At 44.3% G+C, this 27,174-nt stretch overlaps 1 protein-coding gene across 1 annotated transcript in view; it reads left to right on the top strand.

Moving 5' to 3' along the window:
- The window catches only part of LOC134345040 (protein Daple-like), a 255,263-nt gene that overhangs the window by 138,307 nt on the left and 89,782 nt on the right, over positions 1–27,174 (top strand). Inside the window, exons 10-12 of the mRNA XM_063045180.1 lie at positions 816–974; positions 14,940–15,086; positions 25,209–25,353. Of these exons, the coding sequence (XP_062901250.1) occupies positions 816–974; positions 14,940–15,086; positions 25,209–25,353 (451 nt within the window). The remainder of the gene's footprint in view (positions 1–815; positions 975–14,939; positions 15,087–25,208; positions 25,354–27,174) is intronic.

Below are 27,174 nucleotides of genomic sequence, written 5' to 3'. Positions count from 1 at the left end.
GGGTAACATCAGATGTTAACCAGAGCATTCCTCATCTCTGAAGCACTCCCCCCCCAAAAAAAACTCCTCATGCATCATTGGGTTCTTGGGATTTATCAGCCTTTAAACTCACCATCCTCTTACATTCCTTTTGTTCTGGCTAATACTTAGTTGCTTCAGTTCCCATTCTCACTTGACCTTTGATATGCTGCCTCAGTAATAAACAATCCCACCCGCCCTGGGCATTCTTTCTCTCTCTCCCCCCTCCACTGGACAGGAGAAGCAAGAGCCTGAACATACATACCGCCAGGCTCAAGGATAGCTTCTGTCTGTGATGTCTATTGAATGGTTCCCTGGTTTGATAAGATGGGCTCTTGAGCTCACAGTCTCCCTTGTTATGACCTTGCACCTTATTGGCTGTCTGCAGTGCACTTTCTCTGTCGCTGTAACACTTTATTCTGCGTTCTGTTGTTGCTTTCCGTCAAACTACCTCAATACATTGTTATGCGTGGGTTTTCTCCAGGTGCTCTGGTTTCCTCCCACAGGCCGAAGACAATTAGTCATTGTAAGTTGTTGTGTGATTAGGTTAGGGTTAAATCAGAGTTGCTGGGCAGTGTGGTTCATAGAGCTGGAAGGCCCTATTCCGTGCTGTGTCTCTATATTTAAATAAATCATGCAATGATCTAAATGGACAGCATGCAAGGTAAGTTTTTCCCTATATTTCAGTACGTGACAGTAATAAACCAATTTGCCAGTTCAATTTTGCTGTTTGGATTCACAACCTGGTAGTGGGGTGAAGGCAGTAAAACTAAAGGTTTAACTCTGTTCCTTCTCAGAACATGCAGTTGACCACAGATGCGCGCTCGGTGAGAGCATATCAGGACGAGGTAGACTCTCTGCGGGAGAAAGCGAACCGAGTGGACAGATTGGAGAATGAACTGATACGGTGCAGAGAGAGGCTACACGATGTGGATTTCTACAAGGCTAGGATGGAAGTAAGGCTTTTCCCTTTTTATTTATTCCTAACATTCCCAGGCAAAATGGATATGAGTTATCGTCCTGTTAGTTATGCCATGTCATGCTCTTTTCTTGCTGGTACCTCCAGGCAGGTGGCACAGAAGGTGCTTCAGGAACAGCTACTTTCACACAGCCATCAAGTTCTTGAAACAACCTGTACAGCTCTAACCCTACGTATCTCAACAGAACTCTACAGACCACCTCTTGCACTGCGACGGACTTGTATCTGATTGTGTCCTTGTTTTATGCACTGAGGTCATGTTTTTGCACAGTCTTTTATCTTTTCACTGTGTGGTATAATTTATATTCTGTGTGTTTATGTGCCTGTGATGGTGCTGTAAGTAAGTCTCTCATTGCACCTGTACCTCACCACAACTCTGAACTGATTCCACGTCTGACAGACTCACGTTCAAAGACTCTTTACAACTCGTGTTCTCAATGTTTTTATTTGCACAGTTTTTCTTCTTTTGCACATTGTTAGTCTTTATCTATGTACAGACAGTTTTTGTAAATTTCTACTGTATTTCTTTGTTTTTCTGTAAATGTCTGGAAGAAAATGAATCTCAAGGTAGTATATGGTAACATATGTGTACTTTGATAATACATTTATTTTGTCTTTGTGCACATGACAATAAATTTGACAGGACTTGAGTGAGGGGTTTGATCTTGTAGGCATCCTTAGACTTGTGTAACTAACTTCAGTAGAATGCATTTTAGTGGAGAAATAAATGTGCATTTATCTGCGGTAAGTTTTCTTTACACGGAGTGGAAGGTGCCTGGAGCTTGCTGCTGGGAGTGGAAGTGAAAGTGGAACTTGGTCATGGTGATTCGAAGGCATTTAGACAGACACATGGACATAAGGGAATGGAGGGATATGGACCATGTACGGGCAGATAGGATTAGTTTAATTTGGCGTAATAGTCAGCACAGACAATGTGGTCTGAAGGATGTGTTGCTGTTCTGTATTTTTCTATTGAAACACCCTGGTTCCCTTGTCTGCATAAGTCCAGGGAAGATGACCTCCGGCCCCGCCAAACTCGCGAGATTGAGGGGTGATCGATCCCACCCCAAACCCCTGTTTGAGGATGCTGTCATTTGCTACCCTGTTACAAATTAATACCATGAAATAACAGACGGTACACTGATATGATTAAAGGAATTATATTTATGAATCTTAACTAAAGGGTTAGTGAAGAATAACAAAAAGAAAACGGTCCATTCTAATTAAACAGTCAAATGTGCACAAGTTGGAGCTCATCTTGAACTTCTCTGTCCCTCATGAGCTGGGCGCTCGGTCAACGTGAAAGCACACACCGCCTTCCGAATGTCACGCACAATCCTTCTCGCACAAACGGGTCTGCTACCGGATTAGATGCTACAACCAGTTCTCCCCAGTGTCTTCTGTCTTCATCAACCTCTCGAACAAAAGCCCCAAGCCCAACCTTAGTGTCCCTCACCAGAGAAATCTCCCCTTAATCCGACCATCCTAATTGGATGGCACACATTTCTCCTCATCTCTTGTCTTCAACAGTAACCCAATCATAAGCAGAACACAAGCAGCTCTCCCAGAACAGCACAAAATGAAATACATACGGCATAACAGTAAAAAAAAATGAACCAGGGCATTACATTATGTTGCAAATTTCAGTTGTCGCAAGTAAGCTGAGTGCAGTCAATTTACCCTGTCTGTCTGATCCTGCGCAGTGGTGGGTTAGACTATATGCGTACACAGTGGGTTAGATTACAGTACTGTGCAAAAGTCTTAGGCACCCTAGATCATTTATATGGTAAAAGATGGTAAGGTCTCCACAGAGCCCTGATCTCAACAGCAGCAATGCTGTCTGGGATTATCTGGAGAGACAGAAGTAAGTGAGGTAGCCAGAGTCTGCAGAAGAACTGTAGCAAGTTTTTCAAGATGCTTGGAGCAACCTACTGGCTGAGTTTCTTGTAGAACTGCATGACGGTGTGCCAAAGAGAATTGGTGGAGTTTTAAAGGCAAAGAGTGGTCACACCAAATATTGATGTGCTTTAGATTTTCTTTTACTATTCAGTGCTCTTTATAGTATTTTTGATACTTAAGTTTTTCAATTCATTATTTTTGAAAGCATTTCACTTTACAGAATTTTTTGCACGCGCCTAAGACTGTGCGTGTTAGATTATGTGTGTGAACAGTGGGTTAGATTATATGCATGCACAGTGGATTGTGTTTTAGGACCAGTATCCTGCAGTTAATGTTCAATAAAACCTCCCCTTACTCCTGCCAAAATATACACAGTTATGTTGATAAATTTGTGGGCGGGACCTTATTAACTGATTTACCAGGACCTTTGTATCCTGTTTGTACTTTGTGCATTCACTGTTGTATATCTGGACAGCATCTTCCCATATACGTGTATCAGCTTTTTCCATGGAAAGGGAACTGAATCCTTAATAATACATACAGAAATAAAATGTTCTGATTTATAGGCTTTGTTAGAATGCAAACCATAATAGGAAGAGGATACTCGGACACAGAGAGACACAGACACCCACACGAGCACTGTGTCAAACAAGGGGGTAAATTAGGACCTTTTGGAGGTAAATTAAAATTATATTTAATTTGAGGGAACCGAGAGCTAAAATGTGAAAATAGAAGTCCCCAAAAGAGATCAACAGACTGGAATGTGAGGATGGCACAGCGCATGGCATTAGTTTGATGACATGATGTTCAGTGACCTTGCCAACTTAGATCAGTGAGGACAAGGTGTCCAACCCTGGGGCACTGTGTTGGCAGTGTGGGTGCACAGTCAACGCAGTGAGGTTGTGGGCACAAACACGAGATTCCGCAGATGCATCTTGAAGAACACACACAAATTGCAGGAGGAACTCAGCAAGTCGGGCAGCATCTATGGAGGGAAATAAACAGTCACTGTTTCGGGCCTGATGAAGGGTCTTGGCCCGAAACATCAGAGAAGAATTTCAGAGTTGTATACTTTGATAATAAATGAACCTTTGACTCTTTATTCCTCTCCATGCCTGATGTGCTGAGTTCATCCAGCACTTTGAGTGTGGTTGTGATTGTGGAATTTTCAGCAATGAGATGGACGATTGCATGGGCTCTGGTTATTAAATAATGGTAATGTGGGGTGTCTGGTGGTTATGGGGTTGCTAATGGTTAAACAGTGATACTGTAGGTTATCCGGTGAGTAATCCATGAGTTTATGGGGTCTCTGGTGATCAAACAGTGGGATTGTGTGCTCTCTAGTGATTAAGCAATGTGACTATGGGACCTCTGGTTGTTAAATAGTGAGGTTATAAGACCATAGCTAATAGGAGCAGAATTAGGCCATTTGGCCCATCGACTCTGCTCCGCCATTACTTCATGGCTGGTCCATTTCCCTATCAGCCCCAATATCCTGCCTTCTTCCTGTAACCCTTCATACCCTGACTAATCAAGAATTTATCAACGTCTGCCTTAAATATACCCAATGATTTGACTTCCACAGCTGCCTGTGGCACCGAATTCTACAGATTCACCACTTGCTGGCTAAAGAAATTTCTCCTTATCGCTGTTCTAAAATGACGTCCCTCTATTCTGAAGCTGTATCCTCTGGTCTTAGACTCTCCCACCATAGGAAACATCCTCTCCGCATCCACTCTATAGAGTGGCCTTCTAACATTCGATAGATTTCAATGAGGTCTCCCCCATCATTCTTCTGAATTCCAGTGTGTACAGGCCCTGAGTCATTAAACACTTTTCATATAGTAACTTTCATTTCCAGGATTATTTTCATGAATCTCATTTGAACCCTCTCCAATGTCAGCACATCCTTTCTTAGATGGGGGACCAAAACTGCTCACAATACTCACCAGTGCTTTATAAAGCCTCAACATTATCTCCTTGCTCTCATGGGGTCTCTGGTGGTTAAACAGTGGCATTGTGCAGTCTCTGCTGTTTAAACAGTGAGGTTATAGGGCCTCTAGTGATCAAATGGTGGGTTTGTTCAAAGTTCAAAGTATATATATGTCACCATATACAATTCTGAGATTCATTTTCTTGCAGGCATAATAGAATAATAACCATAATAACCAAGAAGGTCACTAAGAGAGAAAAGATTAACTATGAAAGGAAACTAGCAAGTAATATCAAAGAGGATACTAAAAGCTTTTTCAAGTATATAAAGAGTAAAAGACAGGTGAGAGTAGATATAGGACCAATAGAAAATGATACTGGAGAAATTGTAATGGGAGATGAGGAGATGGCAGAGGAACTGAACGAGTATTTTGCATCAGTCTTCACTGAGGAAGACAGCAGGATACCGGACACTCAAGGGTGGCAGGGAAGAGAAGTGTGCGCAGTCACAATTACGACAGAGAAAGTACTCAGGAAGCTGAATAGTCTAAAGGTAGATAAATCTCCCGGTCCAGATGGAATGCACCCTCGTGTTCTGAAGGAAGTAGCTGTGGAGATTGCGGAGGCATTAGCGATGATCTTTCAAAAGTCGATAGATTCTGGCATGGTTCCGGAAGACTGGAAGATTGCAAATGTCACTCTGCTATTTAAGGGGGCAAGGAAGCAAAAAGGAAATTATAGACCTGTTAGCTTGACATCGGTGGTTGGGAAGTTGTTGGAGTCGATTGTCAAGGATGAGGTTACAGAGTACCTGGAGGCATATGACAAGATAGGCAGAACTCAGCATGGATTCCTTAAAGGAAAATCCTGCCTGACAAACCTATTACAATTTTTTGAGGAAATTACCAGTAGGCTAGACAAGGGAGATGCAGTGGATGTTGTATATTTGGATTTTCAGAAGGCCTTTGACAAGGTGCCACACATGAGGCTACTTAACAAGATAAGAGCCCATGGAATTACAGGAAAGTTGCATACGTGGATAGAGCATTGGCTGATTGGCAGGAAACAGAGAGTGGGAATAAAGGGATCCTATTCTGGTTGGCTGGCGGTTACCAGCGGTGTTCCACAGGGATCAGTGTTGGGGCCGCTTCTTTTTACATTGTACATCAACGATTTGGATTATGGAATAGATGGCTTTGTGGCTAAGTTTGCTGATGATACGAAGATAGGTGGAGGGGCCGGTAGTGCTGAGGAAACGGAGAGCCTGCAGAGAGACTTGGATAGATTGGAAGAATGGGCAGAGAAGTGGCAAATGAAGTACAATGTTGGAAAGTGTATGGTTATGCACTTTGGCAGAAAAAATAAATGGGCAGACTATTATTTAAATGGGGAAAGAATTCAAAGTTCTGAGATGCAATGGGACTTGGGAGTCCTCGTACAGGATTCCCTTAAAGTTAACCTCCAGGTTGAGTCAGTAGTGAAGAAGGCGAATGCAATGTTGGCATTCATTTCTAGAGGAATAGAGTATAGGAGTAGGGATGTGATGTTGAGGCTCTATAAGGCGCTGGTGAGACCTCACTTGGAGTACTGTGGGCAGTTTTGTTCTCCTTATTTAAGAAAGGGTGTGCTGACGTTGGAGAGGGTACAGAGAAGATTCACTAGAATGATTCCGGGAATGAGAGCGTTAATATATGAGGAACGTTTGTCTGCTCTTGGACTGTATTCCTTGGAGTTTAGAAGAATGAGGGGAGACCTCATAGAAACGTTTCGAATGTTAAAAGGCATGGACAGAGTGGATGTGGCAAAGTTGTTTCCCATGATGGGGGAGTCTAGTACGAGAGGTCATGACTTCAGGATTGAAGGGCGCCCTTTCAGAACAGAAATGCGAAGAAATTTTTTTAGTCAGAGGGTGGTGAATCTATGGAATTTGTTGCCACGGGCAGCAGTGGAGGCCAAGTCATTGGGTGTATTTAAGGCAGAGATTGATAGGTATCTGAGTAGCCAGGGCATCAAAGGTTATGGTGAGAAGGCGGGGCAGTGGGACTAAATGGGATAAAATGGATCAGCTCATGATAAAATGGCGGAGCAGACTCGATGGGCCGAATGGCCTACTTCTGCTCCTTTGTCTTATGGTCTAATAGAATCAATGAAAGTGTACCAACTTGGGCGTTCAACCAATGTGCAAAAGACAACAAATTCTAATACAAAAATAAATAAGTAAGCAATAAATATTGAGAACATGAGATGAAGAGTTCTTGAATGTGAGTCCATAGGTTGTAGGAACATTTTAATGATAGGGCAGGTGTTATCCCCTCTGGTTCAATAGCCTGATGGTTGAGGGGGAATAACTGTTCCTGAACCTGTTGGTGTGAGTCCTGAGGCTCCTGTACCTCCTTCCTGATGGCAGCAGTGAGAAGAGAGCATGTCCTGGGTGATGGGGGCCCCTGACGATGGACACTGCTCTCTTGCGGCAACTCTTCGTGTAAATCTGTACAGTGGTGAGGAGGGCTTTACCCACGATGGACTGGGCTGTATCCACTACTTTTGTGGATTTTACATTCAAGGGCGTTGGTCTTTCCAGGTGATGCAGCCAGTCAATATACTCTCTACTACACATCTATAGAAGTTTGTCAAAGTTTTGGACGTCATGCCAAATCTTCACAGACTTGTAAGGAAGTAAAGGCTCTCCCATGCTTTCTTCGTAATTGTACATACGCTGGGCCCAAGAGAGGCCCTCGGAAATAGTAACACTGAGGAATTTAAAGTTGCTAACCCTCTCCACCTCCGATCCTCCACTGGGGGCTGGCTCGTGGGCTTCTGGCTTCCTCTTCCTGAGGTCAATAATCAGCTTCTTGGTCTTGCTGACAATGAGAGAAAGGTTATTGCTGTGGCACCACTCAGCCAGATTTTCAGGCTCCCTCCTATATGCTGATTTGTCACATTGTTGATTCAGCCAATGACTGTGGTGTCGTCAGCAAACCTGGAATATGGCATTGGAGCTGTGCTTTGCCACACAGTTATGATTGCAAAGCAAGTAGAGCAGGGGGCTAAGTACACAAACGTGGTCAACCTGCGCTGATAGAGATTGTAGAGAAGATGTTGTTGCCAATCCGAACCGACTGGGGTCTGCAAGTGAAGAAATCGAGGATCCACCTGTACAAGGAGGGTATTGTAGCCATTTGCTTGTAGCCGTTGAAGCTTATTTGTTAGTTTTGAGAGGGTGCTAGTATTAAATGCTGAGCTGTAGTCAGTGAAGAGCATCCTGATGTGTGCATATTTTGTTTGTGAAGAGCCAATGAGATGGTATCTGCTGTGGAACTGTTACACCGGTAGGCAAATTGTCGCTTCTCAGGCAGGAGTTGATATGTTTCATCACCAAACTCATCAAAACACTTATCTCTGTAGATGTAAGTACCTCTGGATAATAGTTACCACATTCTTCTTAGGCACCGGTATAATTGAAGCCTGCTTGAAGGAGGTGGGTACCTCAGATTGCCGAAGCAAGAGGTTAGAGATATCAGTGAACACTCCAGCCAGCTGAGGGTCTTTAGTACTTCGCCAGAGACCCCATCTGGGCTGGATGCTTTCTGTGGGTTCACCCTCCTGAGGGCTGCTTGCACATCGGCCTCAGAGACTGAAGTTACAGGATCACTGGGTGTTGTGGGAGCTTGTGATGGTTCCTCCACGTTTTGATGCTCAAAGCGAGCATAGAAGGCATCGAGCTCGCCTGGAAGCGAAAAGCCCTGTTGTTGTCCACGTCACTTGATTTTGAGTTATAAGTGGTGATAGCTTTCAAGCCCTGCTGCAACTGTCGAGCTTCCTTTTGTTGGTTCAAGTTTAGGCCAGAATTCCCACTTCGCCTATGAGATGGCTTTCCGGAGATCGTACCTGGACCTTTTGTAACTTTCTTGGTCACCAGACTTGAATGCCTCTGATCTGGCCCTCAGTAGATTGTGGTTCTCATGGTTCATTCAGGCTTCTGGTTGGGGTAGGCTCTGAATAATTTTGTGAGGCTCACTCGTAAACAACTATTTTAACTGTTAGTGGGGTCTCTGATTATTAAACAGTGTGACTGTGGAGTGAGGTTATGTGGTTTCCGATGGTTAAATAGTGAGGTAATGGGGTCTCGGGTAGATTAACAGTGTGTTTTGGAGGATCTCGGGTGGATTAACAGTAGGGTTGTGAGATCTTCCAGATGAAACTCTTAAGGCTGAATCCTTGCCAACACTCTTTATGGGTTCTTGTTTTCATAGTCAATTGTGATATAAACAGATGTGGAAATTTTGTGCCTGAGGTGTTCCCAGCTTTATTGTGTGGACGCTACGTTGTTATCGACTGGCTCAGAGCCAAGTTAAGTAAGTAGCTGGCTGTCTGCCCTTATGGTCGGTTGGACACAATAGAACGTAAAAGCTGTGAATGAGTGCATTTCTTTAACATAAAAAGCATGGCATAAAGACCAGACTAGTTGACCCAACTTCACATGAGCACAAATAGTACTTCTTTCTATTCCTATCTCCCTGGATAAGCTGTGTTTGCACAGCTTCTCCTTATTAGTTACATAATGAAGTTTTCTTTGATGACAGAGTTTATTGGTGACTTTTGCTCCCTAGTTGGGTAGGGTTTGGTTTGAACTGGTAGGTGTCAGAGATTTGATAGGCGGCTGTGCAGGATTGTCTTGAGACCTTTGAAAGGTGATAAACATCGGGTAGCCCAGTGGGAAGTTGAAAACACCAACTTTGCAAGCTGAGACCATAAAACATTGCAGAATTATGCCATTCAGTCCACCAATCTGCTCTGCCATTTGATAATCGCTAACTTATAATCCCTCTCACCTCATTTTCCTGCCTTCTCCCCTTAACCTTTGACACCTTTACGAATTAAGAACCGATCAATGTCCGCTTTAAATATACCCAATGACTTGGCCTCCACAGACATTTGTGGCAGTGAATTCCACAGGTTCACCACCCTCTGGCTAAAGAAATTCCTCTCTATACATTTATACTATAAGTTCCTATACAATTCTATCCCCCATTAAGAAAACTGTAAAGTTCCTCGCTCCTTTCTCAACAGCAGTTCCCCAACAACACCACCCACCTCCATCCGGCAAAACTGATCCTCACACTGAACAATTTCTCTTTCAGCTCCTCGCACTTTCTCCAAGCTCAGTCTAGCCGAGGGTATCCACGTAGCCCCAGCTATGCGTGCCTTTGTGTTGGCTATGTGGAACAGTCCATGTTCCAAGCCTTCCCCAAGCTCCCTAACTCTTTCTGCGCTACTGTGATGACTAGATTGGTGCTGCTCCATGTCTTTCATTATGCTGAGCTCATCACTTTCATTAACTCTGCCTCCAACTTGCACCCTGACCTTAAATTCACTTGGTCCATTTTTGACACCCCTCTGCTTTTTCTTGATCTCACTGTCTCTACCTCTGGAGACAAGCTGTCTACGAATATCTTTTATAACTGGACTGACTCACACAGCTATCTTGACCATTACCTCTTCCCAACCTGTCTCCTTTTTTTCAGTCCTTTGTCTCCACCACATCTATTTCCAGGATGAGGCTTTCCTCGTCAGGACACCACCTTCCCACCACTAATGCTGCCCTCATCGGCATCATCTCCATTTCCCAGACATCCACCCTCATCCCTTAACAAAGATGGAGTTCCTCTTGTCCTCACCTATCAACCCATCAGCCTCCACATTCAGCACACAATTCTCCGCAGATTCCACATCTTCAATGGGATCCTCCCACCAAACACACCTTTACCTCAACTCCACTCTCCACTTTCCCAAGGGATTGTTCCCTCCGTGATTCCCTTGTCCACTTGACCCTTCCCAATAATCTCCTTCCTGACACTTAACCCTACAATTGAAAGAAGTTCTACATCTGGCTATTCACCTCCTTCCACCCCATTCAGGGCCTTAAAAGTCCTTCCATGTGAGGCAACACTGATGTGAATCGTTTTGGGCAGTCTATTGTATCCATTGGTGCTGATGCAATCGCTACAATGGTAAGACCTGATGTAGGTTGAGGGACAACGTTGTCAAGCACTTTCGATCCATCCATAAAATGCAGGATTACTGGTGGCCAATCGCCATTCCCATTCTGACATGTTGGTCTATGGCATCCTGTACTACCGCAGTGAGGCTTGTCTCAGGTTGGAAGAGCAACACTTCATATTCTGTCTGGCTAGCCCTTGATCTGAGGGCAGGAACATTGATTTCTCCAACTCTTGGTGATTTTCCAGCTCCCCCTTCCCTTTTCTATTCCCTATTCTCACTCTCCCCCCCGCCTTACCTCTTCTTCTTCACCTGTCAATCACCTCACCCTGTTGCCTGTCTTTCCCTTTTGCCCATGGTCCAATCTCCTATCAGATTCCTTCTTTTCCAGCTTCTTACTTCAGCCCCACACGTTGAGAAGTGATTGTTTGAGTGTGGCTGTACATACATAGGGTTAGCTTGTATAGACTGATTGTATGTACGTAAAGTGACATGAGATGCAGAAGTATCTGAACATCAGGTGACAGACAGGAAATGATAAAGTCACTAAGTGACTCTTGGCAAGAGGAACTCCTCTAGGTAGCAGCAGGGCAGATGAAAACACAGTAAGGCAGTAGAGTAGGTTGGGATGGAAGAGTACAGTCAACATTTCGGGCGGAGACCCTCCTCCAGTCCTGCCGAAGGGTCTCAGCCCAAAACGTCCACTGCACTCTTTTCCAGAGGTGCTGCCTGGCCTGCTGAGTTCCTCCAGTATTTTGTGTGTGTTGCTCGGATTTCCAGCATCTGCAGATTTTCTCTTGTTTGTGAGTAGGTGTGTGTCAGTGTAGGTATGAGGTGTGGACTAGAAGTGTAAAAGTGGCAGTGGATGCTGAGGGGCCATGGAGACGAGTGGCTGATGTGGATGTGGCTGATGGTGGGGACTCTTGGGGAGGGTTAATGTGTGGAGGTGTTGATCAGCCTGGGGGGAAGTAACTGTTGTAGAGTCTAGTATTTAATAGATCAATAACCGGAAGGGAACACAGTGGCCCAGCTCCAGTGACTTGGACTGAACGCTGGTCTCTGGTGCTGATGATGTAGAGTTGTCTGTCTACTCTGCCACATTGTGTGTTTCACCCAAGTGCTGCCCAGTTTCTTCCCATGTTGATGGGTTAATTGTCCGTCATGTCAGTGGGTGGTAGAAGATTCACTGGGGTGTCAATGGGCAAGAATCTGTGTGTGGGTATGAGAGGGAGAAATAGATTTCAGACACAAGTGGGAAATGAGTTTGAAGAGATTGCTCTGAGAGTCCTCAGACAAGATGGGCTGAATGGAAATATATTTCTAAGTCTGGATACACTCGGTAGCTGCATTATTGGATACAGGAGTGGAACCCAGTGTGGTCTTCTGCTGATGTAGCCCACTCACTTCAAGGTTCAACATATTATACATTCAGAGATGCTCTTCTGCACATCACTCTTGTAAAGCATGGTTATTTGAGTTACTCTCAGCTTCCTATCAACTTGAAACTGTCTGGGCATTCTCCTCTGACCAGGGTATTTTCACTCATAGAATGTCCACTTACTCGATACCTTTTCATTTTCCTGTAAACTCTGGAGACTATTGTGTGTGAAAATGCCAGGAGATCAACAGTTTCTGAGATACTCAAATCAACCCATCAAGCACCAACAATCATTCGATAGTTGAAGTCACTTAGATCACATTTTTGGTGTTTGTTCTGTACAACAAATGAACCTCTTGACCAAGTCTGCATGCGTTTCTGTATTGAGTAGCTGCCACATGATTGGCTGATCAGATATTTGCATTTACAAGGTGTTCCTAACAAGGGGGTCACTGAATGTGTATTGAATCTGGTGATATTGATCCAGAGGTTCTTTGGAAGTCAAGAATAAGTCATAAAACCTGATGGTTAATTAGTAGTTACAGTGCCTATAAAAAGTATTCACCACCCCCCCCCCCCCCCCACTTTGGAAGATTTCATGTTTTATAGGATTTAATTTGGCCTTTTTTGGCACTGATCAACAGAAAAAGACTTTTGTGTCAAAGTGAAAACAAATTTCTACAAATTAGTCTAAATGTATTACAATTATTAAACACAAAATAATTGATTGCATAAATATTCACCACCCTTCAATATGACGCACCAAATCATCACTGGTGCAGCCAATTGGTTTTAGAAGTCACATAATTAATTAAGTGGAGGTCTGTTTTTGGAGACCTGAGTGCAGTCAAGATCTTTCAAATGATTGTAGTAAAAATACACCTGTATCTGGAAGACCCAACTGCTGGTGAGTCAGTATCCTGGCAGAAACTACATCGTGAAGACAAAACAACACTCCAAGCAACTCCACAAAAAGGTTATTGAAAAGCACAAGTCAGGAGGATGGATCCAAGAAAACTTCCAAGTCACTGATTACCCCTTGTAGTACAGTTAAGTCAATCATCAAGAAATGGAAAGAATACGGCACAGCTGTAAATCTGCCTAGAGCAGGCCGTTCTCAACACCGAGTGACCGTGCAAGAAAGGACTAGTGAGGGAGGCCACCAAGAGACCCATGACAATTCTGGAGGAGTCACAAGCTTCAGTGGCTGAGATGGGAGAGACTGTGCATACATAACTGTTGCCTGGGTTCTTCACCAGTCGCAGCTTTATGGGAGAGTGGCAAAGAGAAAGCAACTGTTGGGAAAAAAAACTCTCATGAAATCTCAGCTAGAGTTTGCCAGAAGGCATGTGAGAGACTCTGAAGTCAGCTGGAAGCAGTTTCCATGGTCTGATGAAACCAAAGTTGAGCTTTCTGGCCATCAGACTAAATGCTATGTTTGGCATAAGCCAAACACAGCACATCATCAAAAACCCACCATCCCTACTGTAAAGTACGGTGGTGGCTGCGTCAAGCTGTGGGGATGCTTCACTGCATCAGGCCCTGAAAGGCTTGTGAAGGTAGAGGGTAAAATGAATGCAGCAAAATACAGGGAAATCCTGGAGGAAAACCTGATGCAGTCTACAAGAGAACTGCGACTTGGGAGAAGATTTGTTTCCAACAAGACAATGACCCCCAAGCATAAAGCCAAAGCTACACAGGAATGGCTTAAAAACAACAAAGTTATTGTCCTGGAGTGGACAAACCAGAGTCCAGACTTCAATCCAATTGAGAATATGTGACTGGACATGAAAAGTGCTGTTCACTCACGATCCCCATGCAATCTGACAGAGCTTCGGCAGTTTTGTAAAGAAGAATGGGGTAGAATTGCAGTCTCCAGATGTGCAAAGCGGATATAAACCTATTCACACAGACTCAAGGCTGTAGTTGCTGCTAAAGGTGCATCTATTAAATACTGACTTGAAGGGGGTGAATACTTATGTCATCAATTATTTTGTGTTTCATATTTGTAATTAATTTAAATCGCTTTGTAGGGATTTGTTTTCACTTTGACACGAAAGAGTTTTTCTGTTGTTCAGTATCAAAAAAGCCAATTTAGATCCACTTTGATTCAATGTTGTAAAACAATAAAACACGAAACCTTCCAAGGCCGGTGAATACCTTTTATAGGCACTGTAAGTGACACAAGAACAACGAACAAAGAAGGAGACGAACAGTATGTCGTGATTGTCTCATTCTCAGACTAGAGATAAAACACATTCCATTGATAAGACCTGCCATTCAAAATAGCCAGATTAAAGTGATGTGACACCTGCTGCAGAAACCTGAGAAGCTTCTCGAAAATACCGAATCAGCAATATAGATTTATGAGAAAATTCACTGAATAATTATACATACAGGTGTTTATATATAAATTATAAATAACCACAGGAAAGTTAAACTACAGGAAAAATAACACTTCTACTCTCTAATCCAGCATGTATGACAGTGAGAGTTAGACTGCTACCGCACGGAAACAGGCCCTCAGGGCCCGTATCCCTCTAAACCAGGAGTTCCCATCCTGGGGGTTCATGGACCCTTCAGTTAATAGTAGAGGTACACGGCATTAAAAAGGTTTGGAATCCCCTCTCTAAACCTATTCTACCAATATAGCTGTCAAATTTGTTCGGAATGAGGGAAGGGTTTGGGTATTGAACATATGAGGGGCCCTAACTGGAGCTTCTCTTGTTGCAGGAACTGCGTGAGGACAACATGGTCCTAATCGAGACAAAGACCATGCTGGAGGAGCAGCTTATCATAGCGCGGGCTCGTTGTGATAAGCTGCACGATCTCGAGAAGGAGAACTTGCAGCTCAAGTCCAAACTTCAGGACCTGGAGATGGTAAGTGTTGCTTCTCACTGTCTACCCAGCTTGGAGAGAGTGCCCACTACAAAGCTGGTGTTGAGATCATAATTGCGCTTTTGTTCAGAGTGCAAGACAAATAATAAGTCAAGAAAAATTAATGTGTCTGAAGATCTGTGGTGTTTTGTGTAAACTTTCCCATTTGGTGGGTGTTGCATTTTACCACAGTTACCCATGTCTTTTTTTTCCAACTGTTGTTTTTTTACACAATTCAAGTTTATCAAGTGTACATCGACACATGTAGTTTAAGTGCCATTTGTGTTAACATCCAACAACCTAAGGATGTGTTGGGGCAGCCTGCAGGAGTCGCCACACATTCCAGCACCAACGTAGCCTGCACACAGTGCTTGGCGAAACAGCACAGAGCATGGCATGCAACAAATCAACAGCAGCAAAGACAAGCCGCATTTCTCCCTTCACAACTATGCACATCCACAGGCCCTCAACCCCAGGACAGGCCTCTTGGGCCTGCAAACACACTGGGCTCTGACCTCCCAGTGGACGTGCAGAGATTTAAAAAGTTTTCAAGTCGTACATGTTGGCAGAATATACTCCCACCCCCCCACAAGACCATCACGGATCTGTTCCCAGAAATGGGCATCTTGCTGGCTCATTTCATGGGGTATTTGGAACAGAGAACAGTCCATGATGTGCTGACTTTTTAACGAGGTAAAATTCCCTCACACATAGCCCTTCATATTTCCTTCACTCATGTGCCAGCCTAAGAGTCTGAATCAGAATCGGGTTTAATGTCACTGACGTATGTCGTGATATTCGTTTAGCAGCAGCAACGTATTGCAGGACGTAATAATAAAAACTACAAATTACAAAATTGCTATAAAATAGTGCAAAAAAAGAAGGAAAACAGTGAGGTAGTGTTCATGGGTTCACTATCCATTCAGAAATCATACGGAGCAATGGAAGAACTCATTCCCAAATCAATGAGTGTGCGTCTTCAGGCTCTCTTACCTCCTCCTTGATGGTGGCAATGAGAAGAGGGCATGTACAGGGTGTTTGGGTTCCTCAATGATGGATGTCACCTTTTTTTGAGGCATTGCCTTTTGAAGATGTCCTGGACGCTGGGGAGATTAGTCCCCATGATGGAGCCAGATGAGTTTATAAACTTCCTGCAGTCTTTCCTGATCCTGTACGGTGGCCTCTCCATATGAGACAGTGATGCAACCAGTTAGAATGCTCTCCATGGTATATCCGCTGAAATTTGTGCACGTCTTTGGTGACATACAAATTATCCTCGAATTCCTAATGAAATATAGCCGCTGTCGTGCCTTCTATGTGATTGAATCAATATGTTGGGCGCAGGATAGATCTTCACAGATCTTGACACCTCAGGAACTTTCCACTGCTGATCCCTTAATGAGGGCTGATGAAGGGTCTCAGCTCAAAATGTCGACAATACTCTTTTCCATAGATGCTGCCTGGCCTGCTGATTTCCTCCATCTTTTTTTCACAACATATTCATTGACTTGTGGGGATAAAATCAGGCCTATGAGGTGTTATGTAGTTAAAACATTTTTCCCAGTATGAATAAAAGTGTTCCAACTTATGATTAACAGATGCTGTTATCTCCTCCATTTTGTTAAATTACATTGTAATTTCCATCCATACATTTAAAGTTGGGCTCTCCTGTGATAACCATTTCCTGGTAAGGGTCTTTTTACCAGCCACCAGCAGTACATTCATTAAATATTTATCTCTTTTCAACCATTCTTGAGGTATATACCCAAAATATATGGTCTTACTCTCTAAGGGTATTTCACATTTAAAGATGTCTTGTAGGGCATTATGTATCCCACTCCAATAGCCTTTGATAACGGGGCATTCCCAGAAAATATGATAATGGTTTGCATTTTGATTTCCACAAATTTCTCCAGCAAACAGGGGGGTTACTATCATAATGGGATTTCTGAGAGGGTGTAATTACCCTTACGTTGTCCTTACTTCGTTCACCACGATCAAAACGCTTAATTATGTCTAGTTTTACGCTAAGTGTAACACCCTTACGAGGTCTTTTAGGCTGTTCTGATACCATAGAACTCATCTTCCTAACGGATGCTCACAGGCACGTGTTTAAGCAATGCCGGCTAGAATGCAGTTCTGGGGGAGGAGCTTGGCTGCTGGGGGCGTGCGCTGCCTTTTATCGCGCGCTGCCTTTTTTTGTAACAGTGAAAGTACCTTCTGTTAGCGAAAACAGGGTACTAACGTAGGTCTTTCGTAACAGTGAGGTTTCGTAAAGCGAATGTTCAAAAAGCAGGGGACACCTGTATTGAGTGCAGCTTACTTTCTCTGTCTCCGGGAGGCCTTGGAACGAGCACACGATGCGCCCTCTCAATTTCAATCTCCATAGTTGGGGGATTCTCCAGTGCTTCCCACAGCAACTTTTCTACAAACTCTGTCATCAACAATCCCTCTGCTCCTTCGGGAACATTATAAATCCTGATATTTTTCTGTCGCGATCTTCCCTCCTGGTCAAGCAATTTACTTTCCTGTTGATTTAATATTTTTATTGTCTTACTTAGTATCCGTTCCACGTTTTGCGCGTGATCTTCCACCTTCTCAATTCAAGTCTCTGCCACTGCTATTTTCTGATTGACGTTGGCGAGCTGTGACTTGATATCATTGAGTTGCTGTTTTATATCTTTTTGGACTTCCCTTATCGCTTCCAAAATCCTTATCATATTTGCCACTTCGCCTGAACGAGGCCCAGCGTCAGCCTCGCCACCACGCGCACGTGTAGGAGAGCCGCTGGTTGTACCTCTCTCTTCCATAGGCTCCGCACTGATGCTTTTTTATCTCCATTCTTTTTCCCCATTCTCGCCCCCCTTATCAATCCAGATATTTTCGAAAGATCTTATATTTGATGGATTAACGGAGCAATATGTGCATTTTTCCAGAGGAGCTGTTGATTTAAGCTGCCATTCTGAACGATGACGTCACTGGAACCCCACACCCCGAGATTTCATTGGAAACTTTGAAGAATATATTTGGCCTATCCACTTGCCCCTAATTTTACAATGAGCTTCATTCTTCAAATGTGTTTCCTGCAAGAAGATCACATTGGCCTGTAGCGATTTTAGCTGAGACAGCACTTTACCCCTTTTCACGGGCTCATTAATCCCATTTACATTCCAGGAACAAAAAGTAATGTGATTTCTTGTCCCCTGACCTCCTTCCATCTCAGTATTTAACATCTGTATGATAATGTTTTTGATCTGTTCTGGAGCTTGTAAATCTATCAGTCATTAGAAATGAATGGACCCTAAATAGCACTCCCTTACCCCTGTCCCTCCCTCCCCCTCCCAACAACCCCCATCACCCTTGAAAGCTCGAGACAACCAATAAAAAAATCCATATCTCCACACACAAATACATCTAGTCAAAACTCTAGGAATAACTTCTTGATCTCTAACACTTCTCTCAACCAGTCTAGTAGCTCCCCAGTTAAAAAGATGGTCACAAAGCCAAATCTGGTATCGGAATGAAAAAAACGAGAAAAACTAGCAAACAGAGATTATCAAGATGTTAAAGTAAGTGTGATTCTCAAAGTTATAACTTACTCTAGCACCAGAAAGTCTAGCACCATTAACAACATACTCCTCATAAAACACCAGTTTAGACCAACTCTTATTACTATCTGTGCACTCATAGGGCCTTAATCCGACATTGTACAATCCAAATACAACTCAAAGAGTCCTGTTTTCTACAGGGATTAGAGGCAGGGCCTCATTAATGTTCAAAACGTTCACAATTTCCTACCGTGGAGTTTTACTTGGGGCATCTTCATTCTCTAAGGGGTTTCTTCTCACTGTGCACAGTCACTTCTCAGCATACGTTGAGATGACGTTGAAATGACGTTCCGCATACCGGCGAGCTTCTTCTGGATCTGTAAACACCGCCTTGGTTCCATTAATTGTCACTCGTAGCTTTGCGGGATAGACGAGGCCAAACTTGACTCTGGGTCTATCCCGCAGCAACCTCCTGACTGGTGTGAAAGCTGCACGTCGTTTAGCCACCGTGGATGGAAGGTCTCTGAAGATCTGAATCCTTTGCCCTTGATATTGTAGGTACTTGGTACCTATCACCTTTTGTATTATATCTTTACGATCAGGTGTCGTGGCAGCTCGTCATCCCCCGGGCGCTTACGAAGTGCTCTGTGTGCCCGGTCTGTCACCGGAGCTTCTTCCAGGTTTAGAGCTTGTTATAACATCTGTGCCGTGAAATTTCTTGTCTTCTGCCCGTTTTCCTTCCCCTCTCGTAGGCCTGCAATTCTCAGATTCTGTCGTTTCAACCGTCCCTCTAAATCCAGGCATTTTTCAGAAAGTTGTTCAACGTGCCCACCAAGTCGCTTCACCTTGCTTTCCAGCTCCACAACTATGTCCGGAGCTCTGTTAGCCGACTCTGCATCTCTTTGAGTTTGATCTTGTGTATTCAATGCGGTAATCACAGCGTCGTTTTCCACTTTCAACAAAGCCATTTCACTTCTCAAAGCAACCGCTACCTCTGCAACTTTTTCTTCGATTTTCTTACAGATGTCTGACTTCATCGTAGTTAGCTCTGCATGTAGCGACTCTATGGCCACCAATACCGCATTCTTGTCCATACTCTGTGACGTGGCTCCACGTGGCTCCACGTTGCCCTCACTCGTGAGCTCCGAGGCGTCAATTGGGTCTGTTTCTTCGTTCGTCTCTGCCTTAGCCGTTCCTCTTCTCGGCATTTTGTAGCACAGTCCTTCACTCTTTCTCCTTCTGGTATGTATTGAAGAGCACCTCCCCTTCGTTTGCCACCCTAAACCTCAAACTGACTTTGTGTAAATGAAGTTTTAATATCAAATCTGCCAGAGCTACAGGAGGGTGCGTCCTACTTGCTCGTGGTTCAACAGCGCCCCCCCCCCCAAGCTAATCCCATCTGAATGTGATGCCAATTGAAACTCATACCTCCAGCCTGCAAGTGTCCTGTATCTTTCTGTTCTCAAACGCAAGCGATTCTGCAGATGCTGGAAATTTTCAGCAGCACACATAGAAAAGATGCTGAAAATCTCAAACAACCCAGCCCTGATGAAGAGTATCAGCCCGAAATGTTGACTGTTTATTCCCCTCCATGGATTATCCCTGACCTGTTGAGCTCCTCCAGCATTTTGTGTCTGATCCCTGTGTTTTCATGAGCCTGGCTGAATGCCTTTTAAACATTTCTGTTTCCACTGTATCACTATTTTTGCTCTCTTTTTGCTCTACTTATATATTTTGTATAGTTTTTATTGTAATTTTGTATGTTTTTTGTATTGCACTGTACTGCTACTACAAAATGACAAATGTCAGTGTTAACAAATCTGATTCTGATGTCACTGTCTAGGCCAGGAATTCCCCATTCCTATCTGTGCTCAGACTGAGTGATATGCAAGGGCATCACTCCGTTCAGTTTTCTTCCTGACAGACATTACTGAACTAAGTGGCATTCCAAAGTAACCCTAGAATCATGGTCACAAACTCAGAAAGGGCTGGGAGACTTTTCCAAATGCACTCTGATTTCTAAACTGTTCGTGACTACTACTACTACGTCGACTCAGGCCTAGGGGGCCGGCGTTAGGTGCGATGACGGAATCACTTCTCCCTGGCACCAGGGCAGGAATGGATTCTCAATATTCCTGGATTTCAGTGCTTTAAAAGGGATAGAGAGAGCGGAAAAAGGGGAGGAGGGGTGGCATTACTGGTCAGGGATACTATTACAGCTACAGAAAGTGTGGGTAATGTAGCAGGATCCTCTTTTGAGTCAATGTGGGTGGAAGTCAGGAACAGGAAGGGAGCAGTTACTCTACTGGGGGTATTCTATAGGCCTCCTGGTAGCAGATACAGAGGAGCAGATTGGGAGGCAGATTTTGGAAAGGTGCAAAAATAACAGGGTTGTTATCATGGGTGACTTTAACTTCCCTAATATTGATTGGCACCTGATTAGTTCCAAGGGTTTAGATGGGGCAGAATTTGTTAAGTGTATCCAGGATGGATTCCTGTCATAGTATGTGGACAGGCCGACCAGGGGGAATGCCATACTAGATCTAGTACTAGGTAATGAACCAGGTCAGGTCACAGATCTCTCAGTGGGTGAGCATCTGGGGGACAGTGACCACCGCTCCCTGGCCTTTATAATTATCATGGAAAAGGATAGAATCAAAGAGAACAGGAAAATTTTTAATTGGGGAAAGGCAAATTATGAGGCTATAAGGCTAGAACTTGCGGGTGTGAATTGGGATGATGTTTTTGCAGGGAAATGTACTATGGACATGTGGTTGATGTTTAGGGATCTCTTGCAGGATGTTAGGGATAAATTTGTCCTGGTGAGGAAGATAAAGAATGGTAGGGTGAAGGAACCATGGGTGACAAGTGAGGTGGAAAATCTAGTCAGGAGGAAGAAGGCAGCATACATGAGGTTTAGGAAGCAAGGATCAGCTGGGTCTATTGAGGAATATAGGGAAGCAGGAAAGGAGCTTAAGAAGGGGCTGAGAAGAGCAAGAAGGGGGCATGAGAAGGCCTTGGCGAGTAGGGTAAAGGAAAACCCCAAGGCATTCTTCAATTATGTGAAGAAAAAAAGGATGACAGGAGTGAAGGTAGGACTGATTAGAGATAAAGGTGGGAAGATGTGCCTGGAGGCTGTGGAAGTGAGCGAGGTCCTCAATGAATACTTCTCTTCGGTATTCACCAATGAGAGGGAACTTGATGATGGTGAGGACAATATGAGTGAGGTTGATGTTCTGGAGCACGTTGATATTAAGGGAGAGGAGGTGTTGGAGTTGTTAAAATACATTAGGACAGATAAGTCCCCGGGGCCTGACGGAATATTCCCCAGGCTACTCCACGAGGTGAGAGAAGAGATTGCTGAGCCTCTGGCTAGGATCTTTATGTCCTCGTTGTCCACGGGAATGGTACCGGAGGATTGGAGGGAGGCGAATGTTGTTCCCTTGTTCAAAAAAGGTAGTAGGGATAGTCCGGGTAATTATAGACCAGTGAGCCTTACGGCTGTGGTGGGAAAGCTGTTGGAAAAGATTCTTAGAGATAGGATCTATAGGCATTTAGAGAATCATGGTCTGATCAGGGACAGTCAGCATGGCTTTGTGAAGGGCAGATCGTGTCTAACAAGCCTGATAGAGTTCTTTGAGGAGGTGACCAGGCATATGGATGAGGGTAGTGCAGTGGATGTGATCTATATGGATTTTAGTAAGGCAATTGACAAGGTTCCACACGGTAGGCTTATTCAGAAAGTTAGAAGGCATGGGATCCAGGGAAGTTTGGCCAGGTGGATTCAGAATTGGCTTGCCTGCATAAGGCAGAGGGTGGTGGTGGAGGAAGTACATTTGGATTGGAGGGTTGTGACTAGTGGTGTCCCACAAGGATCTGTTCTGGGACCTCTACTTTTCGTGATTTTTATTAACGACCTGGATGTGGGGGTAGAAGGGTGGGTTGGCAAGTTTGCAGACGACACAAAGGTTGGTGGTGTTGTAGTTAGTGTAGAGGATTATCAAAGATTGCAGAGAGACATTGATAGGATGCAGAAGTGGGCTGAGAAGTGGCAGATGGAGTTCAACCCGGAGAAGTGTGAGGTGGTACATTTTGGAAGGACAAACTCCAAGGCAGAGTACAAAGTAAATGGCAGGATACTTGGTAGTGTGGAGGAGCAGAGGGATCTCGGGGTACATGTCCACAGATCCCTGAAAGTTGCCTCACAGGTGGATAGGGTAGTTAAGAAAGCTTATGGGGTGTTAGCTTTCATAAGTCGAGGGATAGAGTTTAAGAGTTGCGATGTAATAATGCAGCTCTATAAAACTCTGGTTAGGCCACACTTGGAGTACTGTGTCCAGTTCTGGTCACCTCACTATAGGAAGGATGTGGAAGCATTGGAAAGGGTACAGAGGAGATTTACCAGGATGCTGCCTGGTTTAGAAAGTATGCATTATGATCAGAGATTAAGGGAGCTAGGGCTTTACTCTTTGGAGAGAAGGAGGATGAGAGGAGACATGATAGAGGTGTACAAGATAATAAGAGGAATAGATAGAGTGGATAGCCAGCGCCTCTTCCCCAGGGCACCACTGCTCAATACAAGAGGACATGGCTTTAAGGTAAGGGGTGGGAAGTTCAAGGGGGATATTAGAGGAAGGTTTTTTACTGAGAGAGTGGTTGGTGTGTGGAATGCACTGCCTGAGTCAGTGGTAGAGGCAGATACACTAGTGAAGTTTAAGAGACTACTGGACAGGTATATGGAGGAATTTAAGGTGGGGGCTTATATGGGAGGCAGGGTTTGAGGGTCGGCACAACATTGTGGGCCGAAGGGCCTGTACTGTGCTGTACTATTCTATGTTCTGTGTTCTATGTTCCCTCTCCCTCATCAGTGTGTTCAGTTCATCTACATTAGCCTTTCCGCTGTCTTCTAGGAGCATGTTGACCATAGTCTTGGGAGGGCGCCCAGGGTTCATCCTCCCGTGCTCGGGCTCCCATATGATGACTAGGCTGGCAGGTAGCTCGGGGTGGCATAGACAGTGCCCTGCTAGTTGCAGTCTTCTTGCCTCGATTTTAGTGGAGAGCATTGGTAGGTTGTTATAGAGCTCAACGTTCGTCATGTGCTGTTGCCAACTCACATCAAGAGCCATCCGGAGCATTTGTGTATAGCAACCATCTAGAGACTTCCACATCGTCTTGGTGAGTGTCCACATCTCGCATCTGTACGTGAGAATGGACTCTATGACTGCTATGAAAATCCTCTTTTTAAGCCCTCTGGTCAGGTTCGACTTCCAGATTTCCTTCATGTCGTTCATAGCCCTCCACGCCAGCGCCTTCCGTATCTTTATGTCCTTCTCCAAACTCATCATTCTTGACCCGAGGTACTTGTAGTCAAAGACTTTCTTAATGGTATCATTCTTTACGGTCTTGAGAGTACCTGCCTCGCAGTTAAACACCATGAATTCTTCTTAGTGTTTAGGTGAAGTCCAACTTTATTGCACTCGGTTTCCACTTTTGTCAGGAGCTGCTGTGCTTCCTCCATCTGGTCAGAGAGCAGGACTATGTCATCTGCAAAAACTGGTCTGACCCTTGTGGTTCGTCCTGGTTTTATGGTAAAACCAAACTTGTCATGATCTTTGGTAGCTTGACGTAGAACGTAAGCAAGGATGATTATAAAGATGTAGGGTGCCAGAGTGTCTCCTTGCAGCACACCAGCTAGGAACTCGAACACTGCTGTTTCCCTGTCTGGTGATACAACTTTCGCCATGGTTTTGGTGTAGCTGGACTGTTCGTGAACCCATCAACAATACCTCACTATTTTGCTTTCTTTTTCCTATACATATTGAATTATTTATATACAAGTTTCTTATTGTAATTTATGGTTTATTTTATGTATTGCATTGTACTGTTGCCGCAAAGCAATGAATTTCATGATTGTGATAATAAGCCTGATTCTGATTCATTCCATCTGCCCATCACCCACACTTCCATCCCACTGGGCCCCCTCCCCACACTGATCACATATGCTCTTCCCTGCCCATCACCCTTCTTTGGTTCCAACTACCTCTCCTATTGGATCCCACCATCAGCAGCCTTTTGTTGCCTCTACCTATCATCTCCCAGCCGTGTCGCTATCCCCATTCTCCCTTTCTCCATCTGCCTCTCACCTGGACCATAAAACATTGAGATGTAGCAGCAGAATCAGGCCATTTGGCCCATTGAGTCTGCTCTACCGTTCCACTATGGCTGATTCATTATCCTTCTCAACCCCATTCTCCTGCCTTTTGCCCATAATCTTTCACACCCTTACTAATCAAGAACCTGTCATCTTCTGCTTTAAATATATTCAATGACTTGACCTCCTCAGCCATCTGTGGCAATGAATTCCACAGATTCACCACCCTCTGGCTAAAGAAATTCCTCCTCATCTCTATACTGAAAGGACGTCCTTCTTCTCTGAGGCTGTGCCCTCTGGTGATCCACACTCACAAATTGCTGATGGAGCAACCTACGGAGGGAAATAAAGAGTTGCCTTTTAAGGCTGAGACCTTTCACCAGGAATGATGCTGGGAATTCTGATTCTGATTCCACTTCTGGGCAGGACCGGGAGGCAGATCGGAAGCGTATCGAAGAGCTGGTCGAGGAGAATATGGTGCTGGAAATTGAGAAAAAGCAGAGCATGAATGAATCTGCTCATCTTGGCTGGGAGCTGGAGCAGATGTCAAAGAGTACTGACCTGCTGGACGGTAAGTTTCCTCCAAAACTGTTGCTTGGTTCAGGCGGTCAGTGACCGGCTGAGTGTCAGAGAGAAGTAAATCATCATCTCGAAATTGTTGCATTGAGTTGGCTGGAATTGGGTAGAAAAAAGTAGAATGCACTTCAACATTCAAAGTAAATTTATTATCAAAGTACATATTTGTCACTGCATCATAGAACGTTATGGAACATGGAACAATATAACAGTACAGGCTCTTTGACTCACCATGTTGTGCCAACACTTTAGCCTACTCTCAGATTAATTTAGCCCTTCCCTCCAATAGCCCATCAATGTCCTCCAATTACCATAAAATTTATTCTTTATCCACCTGCCTTGCTGCCCTCTGTGCACTTTGGTCATAACCTTAAATCTCCCTCTTTACCTCAACAATTTCTTCCCAACACACTTCTCTTCATTAAACTCCATTTGCCTCCTTTGTGCCTGCCTTTTACATTAAGATCTCACGGAGACATAGAGCCAGAAACAGGCCATTCTGCCCACCGAGTCTGTGCCAGTCATTGTACCCAATTGCTCCCAGGCCAATCTTATTTTATTCTGCCCATGCTCCACCGACTCAGCGTGGCCTAGGTGGACCAAAGGGCAAGTTTCTGTGCTGTGCCACATACAAATCCCTCACAGACAATGGCAGAATTGATCCTGGGTTGCTGGTGTTGTAAAGCATTGTCAGGGCAGCAGAGGTTGTGGTCCAGTGCTTCAGCTGGAAGCCAGCACCTTCAATAGTGCATTGCTCTCTCCGCACTGAATTCCTCAAACCCCCAGAGATGAAGTTTGATGTGGCGATGTATTATAAAAGATGCCCATCGCACACCCCAGCCTGTCCAATATGTGATTTGGTTCCACTCTGTTATGGATAGAAAATTGGTGGCAGACAGGAAACAAAGAGTAGGTATTAACGGGTCCCTTTCAGAATGGCTGGCAGTGACCAGTGGGCTACTGCAAGGCTCAGTGCTGGGACCGCAGCTATTTACAATATACATTAATGATTCAGATGAAGGGATTAAAAGTAACATTAGCAAATTTGCAGGTGACACAAAGCTGGGTGGCAGTGTGAAATGTGAGGAGGATGTTATGAGAATGCAGGGTGACTTGGACAGGCTGGGTGAGTGGGCAGATGCATGGCAGATGCAGTTTAATGTGGATAAATATGAGGTTATCCATCTTGGTGGCAAGAACAGAAAGGCAGATTACTATCTGAATGGTGTCAAGTTAGGAAAAGGGGAAGTACAATGAGATCTAGGTGTTCTTGTATATCAGTTACTGAAAGTAAGCATGCAGGTACAGCAGGCAGTGAAGAAAGCTAATGGCATGTTGGCCTTCATAACAAGGGGAGTTAAGTATAGGAGCAAAGAGGTCCTTCTGCAGTTGTACAGGGCCCAGGTGAGACCATACCTGGAGTACTGTGTGCAGTTTTGGTCTCCAAATTTGAGGAAGGAAATTATTGCTATTGAGGTAGCACAGCATAGGTTCACGAGGTTAATTCCCGGGATGGTGGGACTGTCATATGTTGAAAGATTGGAGTGACTGGACATGTATACACTGGAATTTAGAAGGATGAGAGGGGATTGAGGGATTGGACATGCTAGAGGCAGGAAACATGTTCCCGATGTTGGGTGAGTCCAGAACCAGAAGCCACAGTTTAAGAATAAGGGGTAGGCCACTTAGAACGGAGTTGAGGAAAAACTTCTTCACCCAGAGAGTTGTGGATCTGTGGAATGCTCTGCCTCAGAAGGCCCTGGAGGCCAATTCTCTGGATGCTTTCAAGAAAGAGTTAGATAGAGCTCTTAAAGAT

The sequence above is a fragment of the Mobula hypostoma genome, chromosome 1 (genome assembly GCF_963921235.1).
Source record: "Mobula hypostoma chromosome 1, sMobHyp1.1, whole genome shotgun sequence".
Lineage (NCBI taxonomy): Eukaryota > Metazoa > Chordata > Chondrichthyes > Myliobatiformes > Myliobatidae > Mobula > Mobula hypostoma.
This window is presented reverse-complemented; position numbering and strand designations above follow the sequence as displayed.